The 16,499-nt window shown below is 46.5% G+C and overlaps 1 protein-coding gene across 1 annotated transcript in view; it reads right to left on the reverse strand.

Annotated features, from left to right (window-relative positions):
- Positions 1–1,771: 1,771 nt before the first annotated feature.
- LOC132582930 (17-beta-hydroxysteroid dehydrogenase 14-like) overlaps positions 1,772–16,499 on the reverse strand; it is a 59,287-nt gene continuing 44,559 nt past the window's right edge. The window contains exons 3-10 of the mRNA XM_060254589.1: positions 16,149–16,249; positions 14,960–15,026; positions 14,371–14,385; positions 12,333–12,412; positions 11,404–11,508; positions 10,016–10,083; positions 3,532–3,628; positions 1,772–1,969 (exon numbers count right to left, since the gene is read on the reverse strand). Of these exons, the coding sequence (XP_060110572.1) occupies positions 1,772–1,969; positions 3,532–3,628; positions 10,016–10,083; positions 11,404–11,508; positions 12,333–12,412; positions 14,371–14,385; positions 14,960–15,026; positions 16,149–16,249 (731 nt within the window). The remainder of the gene's footprint in view (positions 1,970–3,531; positions 3,629–10,015; positions 10,084–11,403; positions 11,509–12,332; positions 12,413–14,370; positions 14,386–14,959; positions 15,027–16,148; positions 16,250–16,499) is intronic.

Genomic DNA, 16,499 nt, shown 5'->3' on the forward strand with positions numbered 1-16,499 from the left:
CAGGACAGGGAACCCTGGAGGCAGGGTGGTCAACAGGCCTGGGGAAGAATGCCCTGTCCCTTTAATAGAGGCTTACATTGTGTAGACATGGGCAGTTCAAGCCTTCCTTGTCATGGAAGTGAACCTTGATATTTGACATGGATGAAACCCATACTAAAGAAACCAGCAAGAGACCAGTTTGAAAAGTAGCAACCCTGCCCACAAGAATATAGAACACGAGTCTTCTTTATCAGTGTGTACCAGGGGATCCCCTGCTTCCAGCTGGGGATGGGCCTATGCGTAGGGATGCGGATCCCCAGCTGGGAACAGGGGATCCCCTGGTATGGAGGTTCTCCCCCCACTTCAGGGTTCACAGAAAGGGGGGGAGGGAAATGTCTGCTGGGCACTCCATTATTCCCTATGGAGATCAGTTCCCATAGGGTATAATGGAGAATCAATTCATGGATATCTGGGGCTCAGGGGAAGGTGCTATTTCTTTGAGGCAGAGGCACCATATTTTCAGCATAGCATCCAGTGCCTCTCCTCAAATTCACCTCCTCCCACAAGTTTCAAAAAGTTTGGATGAGGGGGTCCAATTTTATGAGCCCCCAAAGAAGATGTCCCTATCCATTATTTCCAACAGAAAGAAGGAATTTAAAAGGAGTGTGGTCCCTTTAAATGTGACAGTGAGAACTCTCTTTGGAATCATGCTTGTCACAACCTTACTCCTGGCTCCACCCCCAAAGTCCCCAGGCATTTCTTGAGTTGGACCTGGCAGCCCTATCTATGTGAACTGGTGTGTCTGAAAGGGACTTTTTGGATTCTGCCTTTCCTTTAAAAAAAAAGTCTAAGGTGACAGACATGGCTCTAGGATTGCCAGTCCCCAGGTCCGAGCAGGGAATCCCCCAGTTTTGCAGGCTACTCCCCGCTCCCAGCCAGTTAGCAGGTGGGGGAAAGCCCCGCCCCAACAGGCAAGATGTGCCTTTAGATCTCAAGCAGGTTCAGAAGCTTGCAACTGCTTCTGTTTTGAAAGGGGTGTGTGTGCCTTTAAATCTCTGTGAGACTGAAGCTATGGGAGGAGGGAGGAGCAGGAAGAGCCACATGTGTGAGAGAAAGGAAGCCAGAGAGTCCAATCCCTCTGTTTGTTTTGCATTCCTTTCAAAAGCTGTTTGCATAGTAAAAGGGATAATAAACACTTAACTAGTACCTGAGTATGGGATAGAGGAAAACTTCACCCCCTATACCTCTCTCTCCATATCTTGGTTGAAATACAGCAAATCGTTAAAGTTCAGTAACTCCAGTGAGTAAAGCTGTCTATACCATCGCTCCAGGGAGATCACAAAAGTGTGGGCATGCAAGCTTTTTATTTTAGCTACTTTGTGTTTATGTGTGTGTGTTCACTTTCATTTTAGAGGAAGTGCAGCTGCTGTGGAACCATTTAAATGCAAAAAACAGGAGGAGGAAATAAAGACTGTATTCAGGGAAACTGCACTGCTGTATTTTTATTTATCTATTTTTAGGGAATGAGAACATCTCCCGGCTCCACCCTCCAAATCCCAAGATATTTCCTGAGTTGGCCCTGGCAACCCCACATGGCTGTCTTTCTTTCTGCTCACAACATCCTGAATGACAGCTTACACTGTGTATCCATGGGTCATGTGCTCAAGGACATTGAGTGACTTTAATTGCTGAGTTGTCCTCGTCTAATGCTAAACATCTCTTGCTTTATTTTCTTTTGCTATAACATCATGTCACCCTTTACTGGAGCTCTTTCCCACTTGTTGTGGCAGCTCTATGACTTGCTGGAGGAACCCTGTGAGTTCCCACCTGCACTTGGGTCAGGCTTAACATCCACCTGATTCTTTTCCCCAAAGCCGACTTCAGCTCCACCAGTGACCGCAAGGTTTAAACCAGTGCAGAAAGTAGCATCTGCGGCAAGGAACAGGGCAGCCAATGCCACTTCTTCCGAGGTCCCAAAGCGTCCCATAAGCTGTAAATTTGGAAAACAAGAGAGATAAATGTAGAATTCTATACTTATCACATGAGAGGTAAGTTCTAGAGGACTCCGAAGCTGAATCTAAGTGGGGCAGGATTTACAAGTAGTAGTAATTCAGATTGCCTAGGTGCAGAATCCTGACTTACAATTTGTGTATACACAGCTCTTCTACCTGTTACCATGGTAGAAGTGGAAGAAGTCGGGCTGCCAATTCCAACTTGGGAGACACAGAAGCAGTGTATGGGGGGAGAGGGCACAGTTGGGGGGAGAGATGGATCCCAGCAGAGATGCTTCTTCCCATACAGGAGAAGCTGAAGCCTATGAGCATGCACCCTCTGCAGCCATTCTAGGACTTCTGTGTCACCTACCTACCAGGGCTGTTGCTTTCACCTGGGCAATATCACCTGAAGAATATGCATTTGTTTAAAACATTTATTAGTCATGTTTCTTCCTTATGGTGTTCAATGGCTTATAAATAAGATACATAATATAGAATACATTTAAAGAAAAAACAAAGCTGAAAATCACAATTTAGGACTGCAAGTAATGTAATCAAATGCAATCCCAAATAAAACTATCATTAACTCCTAAAGATGGAAATGAGGGGGCCTTGCACATTTCCCCAAGGAGGAGGTTGTTCTATAATTCTGGGGCTGCCATTGGAAAGGCCCTCTCTTGTGTACCCATCAAAGGAGCCTCTTTGATTGATGGGACAGGAAGGAGAGTCTCTCCCTGTGATCTTAATTACCAGGCAGGAACAGATGGAAGGAGATTTTCCAGTCCTAAACCAGGAAGGCTTTAAACAATACTTTGAATTGGGTTTAGGAATGGATTGGTAGTCAGTGTAAGTGCTGTAGTATTGGGGTGACATGCTCTGGATAATTAGTCCTGACTAGCAGTCTAGTTGCTTTGTTCTATACTAGCTGCAGCTTCTAATCCCTCTTCAAGGGTAGCCCCAAGCAAAGCACAATGCAGCAGTCCAGTCTACATGTAACTAAAGCATGTGTCACTGTGGCTAAGATCTGATTGAACCAAAAACAGATGCAGCGAATGTACCAGCTGAAACTGTGAAAATCTCTCTGAACCACAGCACCCACTTCGTTTTTGAAAGTGACTGCTGTGTCGAGGAGCATTCCCAAACTGTGAACCTGGCTTTACAAAGGGAGGATAATCCCCTCTGTGACAGGAGGAATCCGAAGGACATTTATTGGAAATGCTGAAGAAGAATCCCCAGAGAAGCACCACTCTTCCCCCCACTTTAGCCCACCTTAATGTCTGCCTCCTTGTGGAGATTGCAGACTTAATCCTTTCTATTAACCCTGAGAACCTCTGTCTGGTTAAGGTTAAGTTTCAGCTTGCTCACGCTCATCCAGGCCATTACAGATTCCTTGCCCAAGCATGGAAGCTTGGAGACTGGCTGGAAGTTCTCCAAGATAGTAAAAGGAAGAGTTGTCCTTCTGGGAGAACTTCAGGCCCCACCCCAAGGATGGCAACATCCAGGAGAACCAGCCATTTGCAGCAGCAGCACCATTCCTGTTGCCCCACAAGACACTTGCCTGATAATCCTTGTATTTCTGCACTGTCGCCTCTGGATTTGGTGACTGATACAGATTTCTTTTTGTCAAAGGAGTCCAGATACCACTTGGCGAAATACTAAAATTCAAAATGTTTGGAAATGAAAAAGGGCAGGGGTACCATGATGCATGAACAAATATGTCACCTAGTGAGTGGGTTTTGAGAAGTATCTTCCTTATTGTTGCTAGAAAGAGATCAACTTCCAGTTCCATGACCATTTTAAGAGTTTAACGCACTAAATAAACTGATTCACTCCACAATCCTCAGCATGGTTATTTATTTATATATCCCAGGAAAATACAGCATGAAATGCAGCCTCAGAGATTTCAAGGAACTGAATAGTTTGTTCAGGGCATCCGCGTTTAAAATCCCCTTTCTAAAGGAGGATTAGTTGCACAAGCTGACTGACGGCCTGCAAAGAATCACTGGTGTATTTGTGTATACGACTTGAAATTACTACCTCTATCATCAAATCTTTTCCAGGATTCAGTAAGCTCTTACGGGGAGGACTTAGGCTGCGATCGCACACAGTAAATAATGCACTTTCAATTCACTTCCAACTGGATTTTACTGTGTAAACCGGCAAAATCCAGCTGGAAAGTGCACTAAAAGGGGATTGAAAGTAGGGTTGCCAAGTCCCCTCAGCCCTGGGGGACTTTCGCGCGTGCACTTTGCTTGCATGCGACACAGTGACGTCACCCAAAAGTGACATCATTGCACTAATGATGCTGCGCTCGGCCGCTCTAGGCATTTCTGAGAAAACGCTATGGTTTTCCTGCATGCTCTAGCCATTCGGGAGGGGGAAACTCTATGGTAATTCTGGGTGACATCATTGCACTGCCGACATAGGGGGAGGTTCCCCCCGCTGGCTCAATGTGACTGACAGGTTGGGAACCTCCCGGGCGGGAGAACCCTTCCCGGACCAGGGGCTTGGCAGCCCTAATTGAAAGTGTATTATTTAGTGTATGATCACAGCCTTAAGCAGGTTTAGATCTCCTCCCTATCCCCTCCCTACCCCCTTTAACTCACTCTAAGCTGCTCTTTACATTCTGAGCTTTCTAGAACAGATAAGGTTCTCTTTAAGCTGGCTTTTCTCCTCAGTCTCTTATTTTTCTTCTAAAGCTGTACTTTCCTGCGCACCTGCTAAAGTCCCACTAGTCAGAAGACATCCCTCACCTTCTCTAGCTGCAGGCGCACTAGTTTTGGTGGTTCGGTAGTATCTAAGGTGGTCAGCATCAAAGGTGGCCCTTGGCGGTCTCCCACTGTTACAATTCACCTCCAGATGATCAAGATCAGTTCCCCCTGGAGAAAATGGTGCCTTAGAGGGTGGGCCCTACTGAGGTCCCTCCTTTTCTCAGGCTCCACTCCCAAAATCTCCAGGCATTTCACAAAGCAGAGCTGCCCACCCTAATGGTATCACATAGGCTAATGCACACTATGATATTTAAACATAATTCCTATGCAAAGCCTCAAGGAAAACGAGATTATTCAAGGACATTTGAATATAATGAGATTCATTTCCTAAGTTTTAATTCTAGAAGATATCCTATTTTGGGCCAAGTCTATTTTTGTGTTTCTGGGCTCGTAAGGAACAACATTGGAAAAGAAAAAAGTTTTCTTATAAGAAAGAAATTTGTATGACTTACACCTTCTCAAAAAAAGTAACCCAGCTCAATTGTCTGGATATTAGATTCTTTCAATACCAGTTAGTTGTTGTTAAGAACATAAGAACATAAGAGAAGCCATGTTAGATCAGGCCAATGGCCCATCCAGTTAAACACTCTGTGTCACACAGTGGCCAAAAAAAATTATATATATATATATACACACACACACACACACACACACACATATACACACTGTGGCTAATAGCCACTGATGGACCTCTGCTCCATATTTTTATCTAACCCCCTCTTGAAGGTGGCTATGCTTGTGGCCACCACCACCTCCTGTGGCAGTGAATTCCACATGTTAATCACCCTTTGGGTGAAGAAGTACTTCCTTTTATGCATTTCAACCTGTCTGCTCAGCAATTTCATCGAATGCCCATGAGTTCTTGTATTGTGAGAAAGGGAGAAAAGTACTTCTTTCTCTACTTTCTCCATCCCATGCATTATCTTGTAAACCTCTATCATGTCACCCCGCAGTCGACGTTTCTCCAAGCTAAAGAGCCCCAAGTGTTTCAACCTTTCTTCATAGGGAATGTGTTCCAGCCCTTTAATCATTCTAGTTGCCCTTTTCTGGACTTTCTCCAATGCTATAATATCCTTTCTGAGTTGCGGCGACCAGAACTGCACACAGTACTCCAAATGAGACCGCACCATCGATTTATACAGGGGCATTATGATACTGGCTGATTTGTTTTCAATTCCCTTCCTAATAATTCCCAGCATGGCGTTGGCCTTTTTTATTGCAAACGCACACTGTCTTGACATTTTCAGTGAGTTATCTACCACGACCCCAAGATCTCTCTCTTGGTCAGTCTCTGCCAGTTCACACCCCATCAACTTGTATTTGTAGCTGGGATTCTTGGCCCCAATGTGCATTACTTTGCACTTGGCCACATTGAACCGCATCTGCCACGTTGACGCCTACTCACCCAGCCTCAACAGATCCCTTTGGACTGCCTCACAATCCTCTCTGGTTCTCACCACCCTGAACAATTTAGTGTCATCCGCAAACTTGGCCACTTCACTGCTCACTCCCAACTCTAAATCATTTATGAACAAGTTAAAGAGGATGGGACCCAGCACCGAGCCCTGCGGCACCCCACTGCTTACCGTCCTCCACTGCGAAGACTGCCCGTTTATACTCACTCTCTGCTTCCTATTACTCAGCCAGTTTTTGATCCACAAGAGGACCTGTCCTTTTACTCCATGACTCTCAAGCTTTCTAAGGAGCCTTTGATGAGGAACTTTATCAAAAGCTTTCTGGAAGTCAAGGTACACAACATCTATCGGGTCTCCTTTGTCCACATGTTTGTTCACCCCCTCAAAGAAATGTAACAGGTTAGTGAGGCAAGATCTTCCCTTACAGAACCCATGCTGAGTCTTCCTCAATAACCCGTGTTCATCAATGTGCTTACTCATCCTGTCCTTGATAATGGTTTCTACCAACTTACCAGGTATTGTAGTCAGACTGACTGGCCTGTAATTTCCCGGATCTCCTCTGGAATCCTTTTTAAAGATGGGGGTGACATTTGCTACCTTCCAGTCCTCAGGAATGGAGGCAGATTTCAATGAAAGATTACAGATTTTTGTTAGAAAATCCACAAGTTCAACTTTCGGATGTATGCCATCCGGAACCGGTGACTTATTTTTTTAATTTTTTTAATTCGTCTATCAGTTGTAGGACCTCCTCTTTTGTCACCTCAATCTGACTCAGGTCTTTGAACACCCCTTCCAAAATTAGTGGTTCTGGGGGCGGGCAAAAAGTTCTCATCTTCCACAGTGAAGGAGGCAAAAAATGCATTCAGCTTCTCAGCCTTCAGTAAACCTTTTACCCCATGGTCATCCAAGGGCCCCACTGCCTCCCTGGCTAGTTTCCTACTTCTAATATATTTGAAGAAATTTTTATTGTTGGTCTTTATGTTTTTTGCAATATGCTCCTCATAGTCCCTTTTTGCTTGCCTAATCACAGTCTTGCATTTGATTTGCCACAGCCTTTGTTCCCTTTTATTAATCTCACTTGGACTGGTTTTCCACCACTTAAAGGAGTCCTTCTTACCTTTTACAGCTTCCATTACTTTGTTTGTTAACCATGCAGGCCTTTTCTTATGCCTGCTTGTGCCTTTTTTAACTTGTGGTATGTATTTTATCTGAGCTTCTAGGATTATAGTTTTAAATAGTATCCAAGCTTCCCCAAGGGTTTTGACCGTATTTACCTTTCCTTTCAGTTTCCCCCTCACATGCCTCGTCATCTCAGAGAATTTACCCCTTTTAAAGTTAAACGTGGTTGTGGCGGTCTTTTTGTGCAACTCCCTATTTATACAAATGGTGAAATCAATAACATTATGGTCACTGCTCCCAAGCGGCGCAATCACTTTTACATCTCTCACCAAGTCTTGGGCATTACTTAGGACCAAATCCAGGATCGCCCCACCCCTGGTAGGTTCTGAGACCATCTGCTCCATAGCACAGTCATTGAGAGCATCAAGAGCATCAAGAAACTCAATCTCTTTCTCTCGACCAGAACACATATTGACCCAATCAATCTGCGGGTAGTTAAAATCACCTATTATGACACAGTTTTTATGTTTAGCCGCTATCTTTAAGCCTTCCATCTTATTATAATCGTCCTCTCTCTTTTGATTTGGTGGGCGATAACAAACTCCCATAGTTAAATTTCTTTTTGGGCCCTCTATTTCAACCCAAAGCATTTCTAAAAGGGAATCTAATTCTCTGACCTCAGTCTTACTGGACCGTATATCCTCTCTGACATACAGAGCCACCCCACCTCCAACCCTTCCCTCCCTATCCTTTCAATATAACTTATATCCAGGAATTACCGTGTCCCACTGATTCTCCTCATTCCACCAAGTTTCTGAAATTCCCACAATGTCTGTGTTTTCTCCCAACACTAAACATTCCAATTCACCAATTTTACTTCGAACACTTCTAGCATTTGCATACAAACATCTATAATTTCCCAGGCAAGCTAGGCCCGCCACCTTCTTCCTGCTGCCTCAAGACTCTGGCAGACAGTCCATAGTGTTTGTCACCATCTCAGTGGACAACTCTGATCCGTTACCCGGTAGAAAAATAGCAGCCAACCCTTCATCTCTTTGAGATGAGTCCTCCTGAACCAGAGACATTTCATCTCCTGTCGGCTTTCCCCCAAGATTTAGTTTAAAAACTGCTCTGCCACCTTTTTGATTTTAAGCGCCAGCAGCCTGGTTCCATCCGGGGACAAGTGGAGACCATCTCTTTTGTACAACTCCCACTTGCTTCAGAAAGCATCCCAGTGCCTAACAAACTTAAACCCTTCCTCCTTACACCATCGTCTCATCCACACATTGAGACTTCTAATTTGTGCCTGTCTCTCCTGCCCTACACGTGGAACAGGTAGCACTTCTGAGAAGGCTACCTTGGAGGTCCTGGCCTTAAGTCTCATGCCTAGCAGCCTAAATTTTTCCTCCAGGACCTCACGACTGCCTTTCCCCACATCCTTGGTGCCAACATGCACCACAACCACAGGCTCCTCCCCAGCACTGTCTATCAGCCTATCTACTACACGCATAATGTCCAGTACCTTCGCACCAGGCAGGCAAGTCACCATATGGTCAGTACGCGGTTTCGCCACTCAGCTGTCTACTTGCCTAAGGATTGAATCACCAACTACCAACCCCCCCCTCTCCCCCTGCCCAGGGATGGTTCCTTGGCACGAAAGGATTCCCGCTCACCAACCAAAGAAGAGGTCCCTTCTGAGGGCACATTCCCCTTATCCTCAGCAAGGTGCCCTGTTCCCTCTCGACCCTCACGCTCTCTGGCAGCAACGGGGCTGCTACGTTCAGAGCGGGGCTCATCTAATATGCCCCTGAGAGTCTTCCCCAAGTGCCTAACTGACCGTCTCTGCTTCTCTAGGGTAGTCACCTCGGCCTCAAGGGTACGAACTCGTTCCCTGAGGACCAGGAGCTCCTTGCATCGACCATATATATATACAGTCCTCTTTAAATGCTGTTTGTTTAAGTGGCTCCCCTTCTGGAGGGTCAACTTACCTTATTGGGAGAACAAGGAAATTAGGGATCTGGGTTCCTGGTCCTTAGAGAGCCCCTAGGCCAAGAGCCCTTTAGCTCTCGCCCTTCAGCTTGCGCCAAAGGCTCGCGCCTTTGGCAAGGCGTAGCTTAGAATGCAAAGAGGATGGAGCAGAGGCACTCCTAAGCAATCAGCAGCAATCACTCTCAATCACTTTCACCTTTAGCCCACTCAAACAAACAAACAGCAGTTCCCCAGCTATCACAACTCAGAATTTTAGGCAGTCCCACAAATCTCAAATGAAGTCTTTCAAAACTCAGAAATTCTCAGCAACTTCTCCAGCTGTCTCAGCTATCAGAGCTGCTCTGCTATGTTCTGCTCTCTCTCAGACCTCTGTGAGATGTGTTATTACTGTGCTCTCTCTCTAGGGTTGCCAGCCAGCAGGTGAGACCTGGAAAACTGCTATTGCAACTGATCTTCAGCTGGCAGAGATGAGCTCCCCTGGAGGACATGGCTGCTCTGAAGGGTGGATTCTGTGGCATCGTACCATGCTGAGGCTCCTCCCCTCCCCAAATCCAGCCTTATCCCAGATACACCCCCAAAGTCCCCAGGTATTTTCCAACACAAACATGGCAACCCTGTTTCCTTCCATTATATTTTCATGTTTTAGCTCCTGTCCTTGGACTATGGAGGACTTGTTTTTCTTTCCTGGAAGTATTTTGAAAAGAACACTGTTAATTGAGGGTTCTGTATGGATCATGATCACTTCTACCTGTTGACTCGTACTCCATATTTGCTCTCATCAATGGCCAAGGCTTTGGTCATGGAAATCAAAGCGCCCTGCAAGAGAAATGCACAAGCAGGGTTGTCAACTGACCAGAAATGTCTTTGCATCCTTCTCTTACAGTCTGATGTGCATTACAAGAAGAATTTTTTAAAACTAGGGACACAAATAATGCTTACAACCCATATTGCTACTAAGCAGGACTGGATCTACATATTTTTTGAGGGGGGGGCAAATTAAAAAATGACGCCCCCTTTTGAGCCATTCTATCTTTTGGCACCATAGTACACAATGGACTTCATACCCAATTTGGTGCCCCCCTTCATCAGCGCCCGGGGCATGCACCCCCCTCTGCCCCTCCCCCAGATCCGGCCCTGCTACTCAGCTTCTACTAAAGAAGAAGAAGATATTGGACTTATACTCTACCCTTCACCCTGAACCTTAGCGTCCCAGAGCAGTCTAAAATCTCCTTTACCTTCCTCCCCCACAACAAACACCCTGTGAGGTAGGTGGGGCTGAGAGAGCTCTCACAGAAGCTGCCCTTTCAAGGACAACTCCTACAAGAGCTATGGCTGACCCAAGGCCATTCCAGCAGCTGCAAGTGGAGAAGTGGGGAATCAAACCCGGTTCTCCCAGATAAGAGTCCATCCACTTAACCAGTACACCAAACTGACTCTCACACCAAAATGGATAGGCCATTTTTCTCAAGGCCTGTTGGCAACTCTCATTGAAGACACAGTACAGGGGAGACCAATGTACAGTGTCTTACAATAGTCTGAATTTGATCTTGGCAGCCCTAGTGAAGACAGGACAGGGAGTGGTGGGCCAGACCTTCTCATCTCTGAATGCTGACTTTCAGCACCTGAGTTGTCACCATCCACCAGAAAGATCTTTTCCCTCTGGACAAGAGAAACAGGGCAAGGGGCTGACATTCCTCAGGAGGGCCAGTTTGGCCCTAGATAAACTAGTCTGATCCCTTGCCCAGGAGAATGGAGCAGGGGGCCTTGTAAGTAATATTCAAGGGAGAGGACATTTCATTTTCTCTAGGAGACTGACAGCCCTACTTGGGGTTCTCAGGGAAGGGTGAAAGACTCAGAATGTTTTTGCCTTTTCAGTCTGATAATGAGAAGAAAGCAAATGGAGGTTCCATAAAACCTTTACTGGTTACAGGCAATTGACAAGTTACTTGAAAAAATACCAACCAGGCCTCCTCCTGTGCCTTTAGGAGCAACTTGATCGACAAGACCTCACAGGGGGAGTTTTTCCATGCTATTACTGGCCATAGCCATTCGATGCAAACCTTCATCTGCTATTAAAAGCTCAAGAGCAAAAGTATTTGGGGAAAAAAATGGATTCTGTCCTTTGGTCAGAATTACCTTGCTTGAGACATATGACAAATAACTCTTCTCCCCAGTGACACCAACAATACTGGCCATGTTGATGATGTTTCCTTTCGTAACCCGTAAGTAGGGCAGTGCATACTGTACACAAAAGAGAAACAGAAACAGTGTGCTGGATCTCAAATCAGAAACTTATGAAGCTGCCACAGCTTAGTGTCAGACGATGGAACTTCAAATTAAGTAGACTTCCATTTGTTACAATGTTAAGACTTTATTTGATAGTCCAAGGTTTCTGAGCATAGATACATTGGAACTGATACTCTCTCCTAGAACATAGATGTTTTAACTGGAAGCACATCAAAGGTTTTCTAAACAAATCTACATTCCCACACTACAGTGATACATTTCACACATCTGCTTTCCGTTATCTCATTGTGGTTCCCATTCTCACAGGAACAGCTCTGCTAGCTGGCCTGAGGCATTTTATCTTCAAAGGGTTGTTGCCTTTGTTAGTACCAAGGACAGGAATTCACAGTAAGGTTAGTAACAGCTTTACTTCTACTTTGATATGCAAGGCTTCTACTGGGGCAGGTAGCAAATGTTAGAAAATGGAGTCAGTTAAGCCAAGCAGTACATTGCGGGTTGAACACAGCATCATATCATAACATGAAAGCTTTCCAGTGTCTGACACTTAGAATTGTCCATTGCCAGAGGCCCTCCCCAGCGCAGCTAGCAGAAACCCTTGCAACTGGAGATATAACAGATGAACCCTTTGGGTGCAAACCTGGTCCTCAGCTGGGGAGTCCTGGCCCGTCCCTGTTCTGATTTGGGCAGGAGAGAACTGATGGACACAGGTATAGCACTACACTTCTGAGTACCAATTCAGTTTCTTCCACTTTCAATTCTGGATGAAGCCAACTGCCCTCAGGGAAGAGAGAAACTCCTTAGAAGTTAGAAAGGCTCACCTTGGATGCTAAAAAACAGCCCACAGTGTTGACTTCCATGAGGTCTCGGAAGTCTTGGGCACTCATTTGATCTATTGTTGCTGGATCACCTGTTTGTAAGAGGATTTGAAATGGAAGTGGGTTTCACAGATGCAAGACATACAACCAGCAAGACAGCCCCAGCCCTGCAACAGGCTGATGGATCTCACACTTGTTTTACTGTTAAAGTAATACTGCTTAGAGTACAACCCCAAGTCACACATAATCCTCAGATCATCTGGACTTAAGAGTAGCCCTACTGGATCCACTTAATAGTTCCGGAGACTCCTTAATACAAAGGCAAACCATATGATCCAGAAGGCCCCAAGTCTCTCCTTGCTGCTGTTGCTGTGGTTACCAGCCACCAAGTGGGTTCCAAAGATCTCCCAGGCTACAAAGATCAGTTTCTCTGGAGAAATGCTTGCTTTGGAAGTTGGGGTCTGTGGCATTATACCCCACTGAGGTCTCTCCTCCCAAGATGCTGCTCTCCCCAGGCCCCACCACTGAATCTTCATGAATTTCCCAGCCTAGAGATGGCAACCTTATACGGTCCCCCTACCACTGGTCCTCAGAGGGTTCTGGGCCCTGAATATGGACATTTCCTTTCACCATCCTGGCCACTTGGCATCGATGGACCTGTTCCCTGTGATTCCATCTAAACCTGCAATTAAACCAGACGCCATCCTGGAACATTAGGTCCATCAGTTAATTACTCTTTAGATGAAGAAGCACTTCCTTTAGAATGGGTTAGTGGGGAAGATGGAGAGCCTCAGGTAGCAAGAGGATTTGGGGGGGGGGTATTCCAGAATATCCCCCACTCAGTGATGTCACCTGGATGTAATGTCATCGCATTGGCAACATCACATGGCACTTCTCTGTTTTGAGGGCAAAATTCTATGGTTTGAGGGAAAATTTACTATAGAGTTTTGCCCTCAAAGTGGCCCCGTGGCACAGAGTGGTAAAGCAGCAGTACTGCAGTACTGTGGTCTGAACTCTCTGCTCATGACCTGAGTTCGATTCCGGCAGAAGCTGGATTCAGGTAGCCGGCCCAAGGTTGACTCAGCCTTCCATCCTTCTGAGGTCGGTAAAATGAGCAGCCAGCTTGCTGGGGGGGAAGTGTAAAAGACTGGGGAAGGCAATGGCAAACCACCCTGTAAAAAGTCTGCCGTGAAAACATTGTGAAAGCAACATCACCCCAGAGTTGGAAACGACTGGTGCTTGCACAGGGGACCTTTCCTTTCCTTTGCCAACCAGACCATAGTAGCACAATGTCCACAACATGATGATATCATGTCTGGGTGACATCATCACATTGGGGATGTTGCTCTTTAGGGTGGGATTTTCCCTGCCAGGCACCTGGCCAGTGGTGAGCAGAAGCCCTGAAAACAAGGGGTTGCCCCACTAGGACTCGGGGACTAGCCTCAGGGTAGGGAGTTCCAAAAACCTTCATATAAATACATATTTAAAGAATTCATTTGGTTAGGAAAACATCCGGGGGTGGGGGCAGCAGCTATGAAAACTCTAATTAAATCAGGAGTTAAAACAGGACTGGGGGTAATTCATATTGCTACATACTAGAAGGTGATTGGGCTAATTGAAATGATAGAATGGTATGGATAGTATGGATATGATAAAGAAAATGAACTGGGGAATGACTGGGGAATTTGTTTCGTGTGTACTGAGGGTGTGTTTGTATTCAAATAATAATTATTTGGGGGAAAACTTTTATTATAAACCTACTATAAGTTATTTAGCTTCTTTGTACACAGTCGCCTGTAAAGTTATACTTTCTTGAACTAGGGTTGCAAAGTCCAACCCCAGAAATATCTGGGGACTTTGGGGGTGGAGTCAGGAGACTTTGGGGGTGGAGCCAGGAGGCACTGGGGTGGAGCTAGGGGGAGGGGGGAAATGGCGCCGGGGAGCGTGGCGAGCCGCCCTGTCTCGGAGCTGGCGACGCCGCTGCACCGCTGCCGCCTCTTCTCGCAGCCTCCATGTATAATTCGTTCGCGGTCAGAGGAACAGGGTGGGGGATGCACTCCAATTTCATCTCAGGTACTCACATGGCAGCCATGGCGAGCGGAGAAGAGGCGGCAGCGGCGCGGTGGCCTCGCCCACTCCGCCTCTGGGGTGGAATCGGAGGGGGGGTGGAGGCGGGCTGGGGGCGTGGCGAGCCGCGACTCCGGGTCCTAGAAGGGCCCAGATTTGCGGCTTGCCATGCTCCTGGCCTGCCTCACCCTCCCCTGCACTGCTGCCGCCTCTTGGCTGCTCCTCTGAGATGGGCTCAGCCTGGGAGGCTGAGGAGGAGGAGCAGCTGCGGTGGGCGGGGAGGGGGCGGCGCGGCGGCCTTGCCCAATCCGGGATGGGGCGGCTCGCCATGCTCCCCGGTGCCATTTCCCCCCCTCCCTTTGCTTCCATTTTTTGGGGGAGCGGGGGAAGAGGGTGGAAATCCTGGGGTCCCCTGCCAGGGCGGGAGGGTTGGGAAGCCTATCTTGAACCCTTTACTGAACAAGTCCATTCTGGCTTTTGAATAAACAGGAAGCACCCTCATATCCAGACTCAGACATCCCAGTGATTCTTCCCAGGCCCCCTAAAATCTGAATGTCACTCACCAGTTCCAGCATTGTTCACCAGGCAGTCCAGGCACCCATAATGTTCTACAGTTTCCAAAATCAACCTCTGTGGGAACAAAGATGAAGAGACATCTAAGACAGGGCAAGGACAGCAACAGAGCTGAGAATGCTGAGATTCCAGAGTCCCAGGCAACCATTATGTTCTCAGAGCTGCACCTGTTCCAGGTGTTGATGGAAGTTCTGCACCGGGGTAGAAGTTGATGCTCCAAAACAGTGTGCTCACACACTAGCAGAGATTGGTGCTATATTCAAGTTTATTTACAGGATATATACACAGTCCATATAGTCAGTTACAACTCTCACTGACAAACTGTTTCGCCAGACACCTGATACCACAAAGGCACACACTGGCAAGTATAACACAGGCTTATATACAAAGTTTACCCAATCAGCACAAATATGCTGAGTCACTGAGACACCACCTGCAGGTTGATGCAATATGTCCAGTCATGTGATCTGTAGCTGTCAGATAGATCACCATGCTCTGTCTCCAAGTTGCTATCTTGTTAAGGCAGTACTCCTTCTTATGCCGACAGGTGTTGGGAGCAAGACAGAGAAGGATGAGTAGCAAAGGAGCCTGGGGGAAGAGAGGAGAGGAGCAACCAAAGAAGAGGGCTCCTATGTGGGTTGGGGGACAAGGCCTGATCCAGCCTGCAGAGAAGGTTGCTCACACATCCTCTGCCTCTCACCTAGCAAGGCATATTCTATTTCCTGTCCACTATTAATTCCACAAATAAAACTTTTCCCCCTCTTAATCAGTTCTGTGTCCTTTGCCATAACACCTCCCAGCCTGGCTAAGCCTAGAGTCAGGGAGGCAATGTTTGAGCTCAGCTTCTGAGCCTTGCCCATTTTCAGACTCCAGGGCATGCTGTGACTATGAGGAGGGCTAGAATATTAACGTTGATGGAGAAATTCAGTGGAACCCCAGGGCAAGAACTTCAGCAGAGGAGAGACACCTGACACCATTGGTGATAAACATATTCTGAATGTATAAAAGAGGAGCATAAATAAAAGAGAAAGGCCTAGCAGAAGAGTGTTATGGTCATTTAGACAACTGAGAATTAGAATATAGATAATGGTAATTGGTTCAGAAATGAAAGGACATTTCTTAGAAATGCTGAAAAAGAACCCCCAAAGAAGCATCACTCTTCCCCCAGTTTTAGCCCACCTTAATGTCTGCCTCATTGCGGACATCGCAGACTTGGTAGAAAGTGTCCCCTGGGCACCCAGAAGCCTGCAGCTCCTTCTGAATGGCTTGTCCCTTTTCCACTGCAAAGGGGTAGAACAGAACACTCATATGCATTGCAAACCTTCTAATCCTGTCTTTTTTGTGCAGCCTTTGCTTTATCCCTCCACTTTCCTTTCCAGCAGTGCACAGGTTCTAAGGAAACACAAGCACGTTCGTTAAATGCACTGAAGACTATTCCTCTTGGTTGTCTTCTCCTATTGGAGAAAGACAGCCTAAAAGGTCTGGAAAGTAAACAAATACATTCTGTCTTAAATGGAGGAAACCACCTCC

Source organism: Heteronotia binoei, chromosome 15 (genome assembly GCF_032191835.1).
Source record: "Heteronotia binoei isolate CCM8104 ecotype False Entrance Well chromosome 15, APGP_CSIRO_Hbin_v1, whole genome shotgun sequence".
NCBI lineage: Eukaryota > Metazoa > Chordata > Lepidosauria > Squamata > Gekkonidae > Heteronotia > Heteronotia binoei.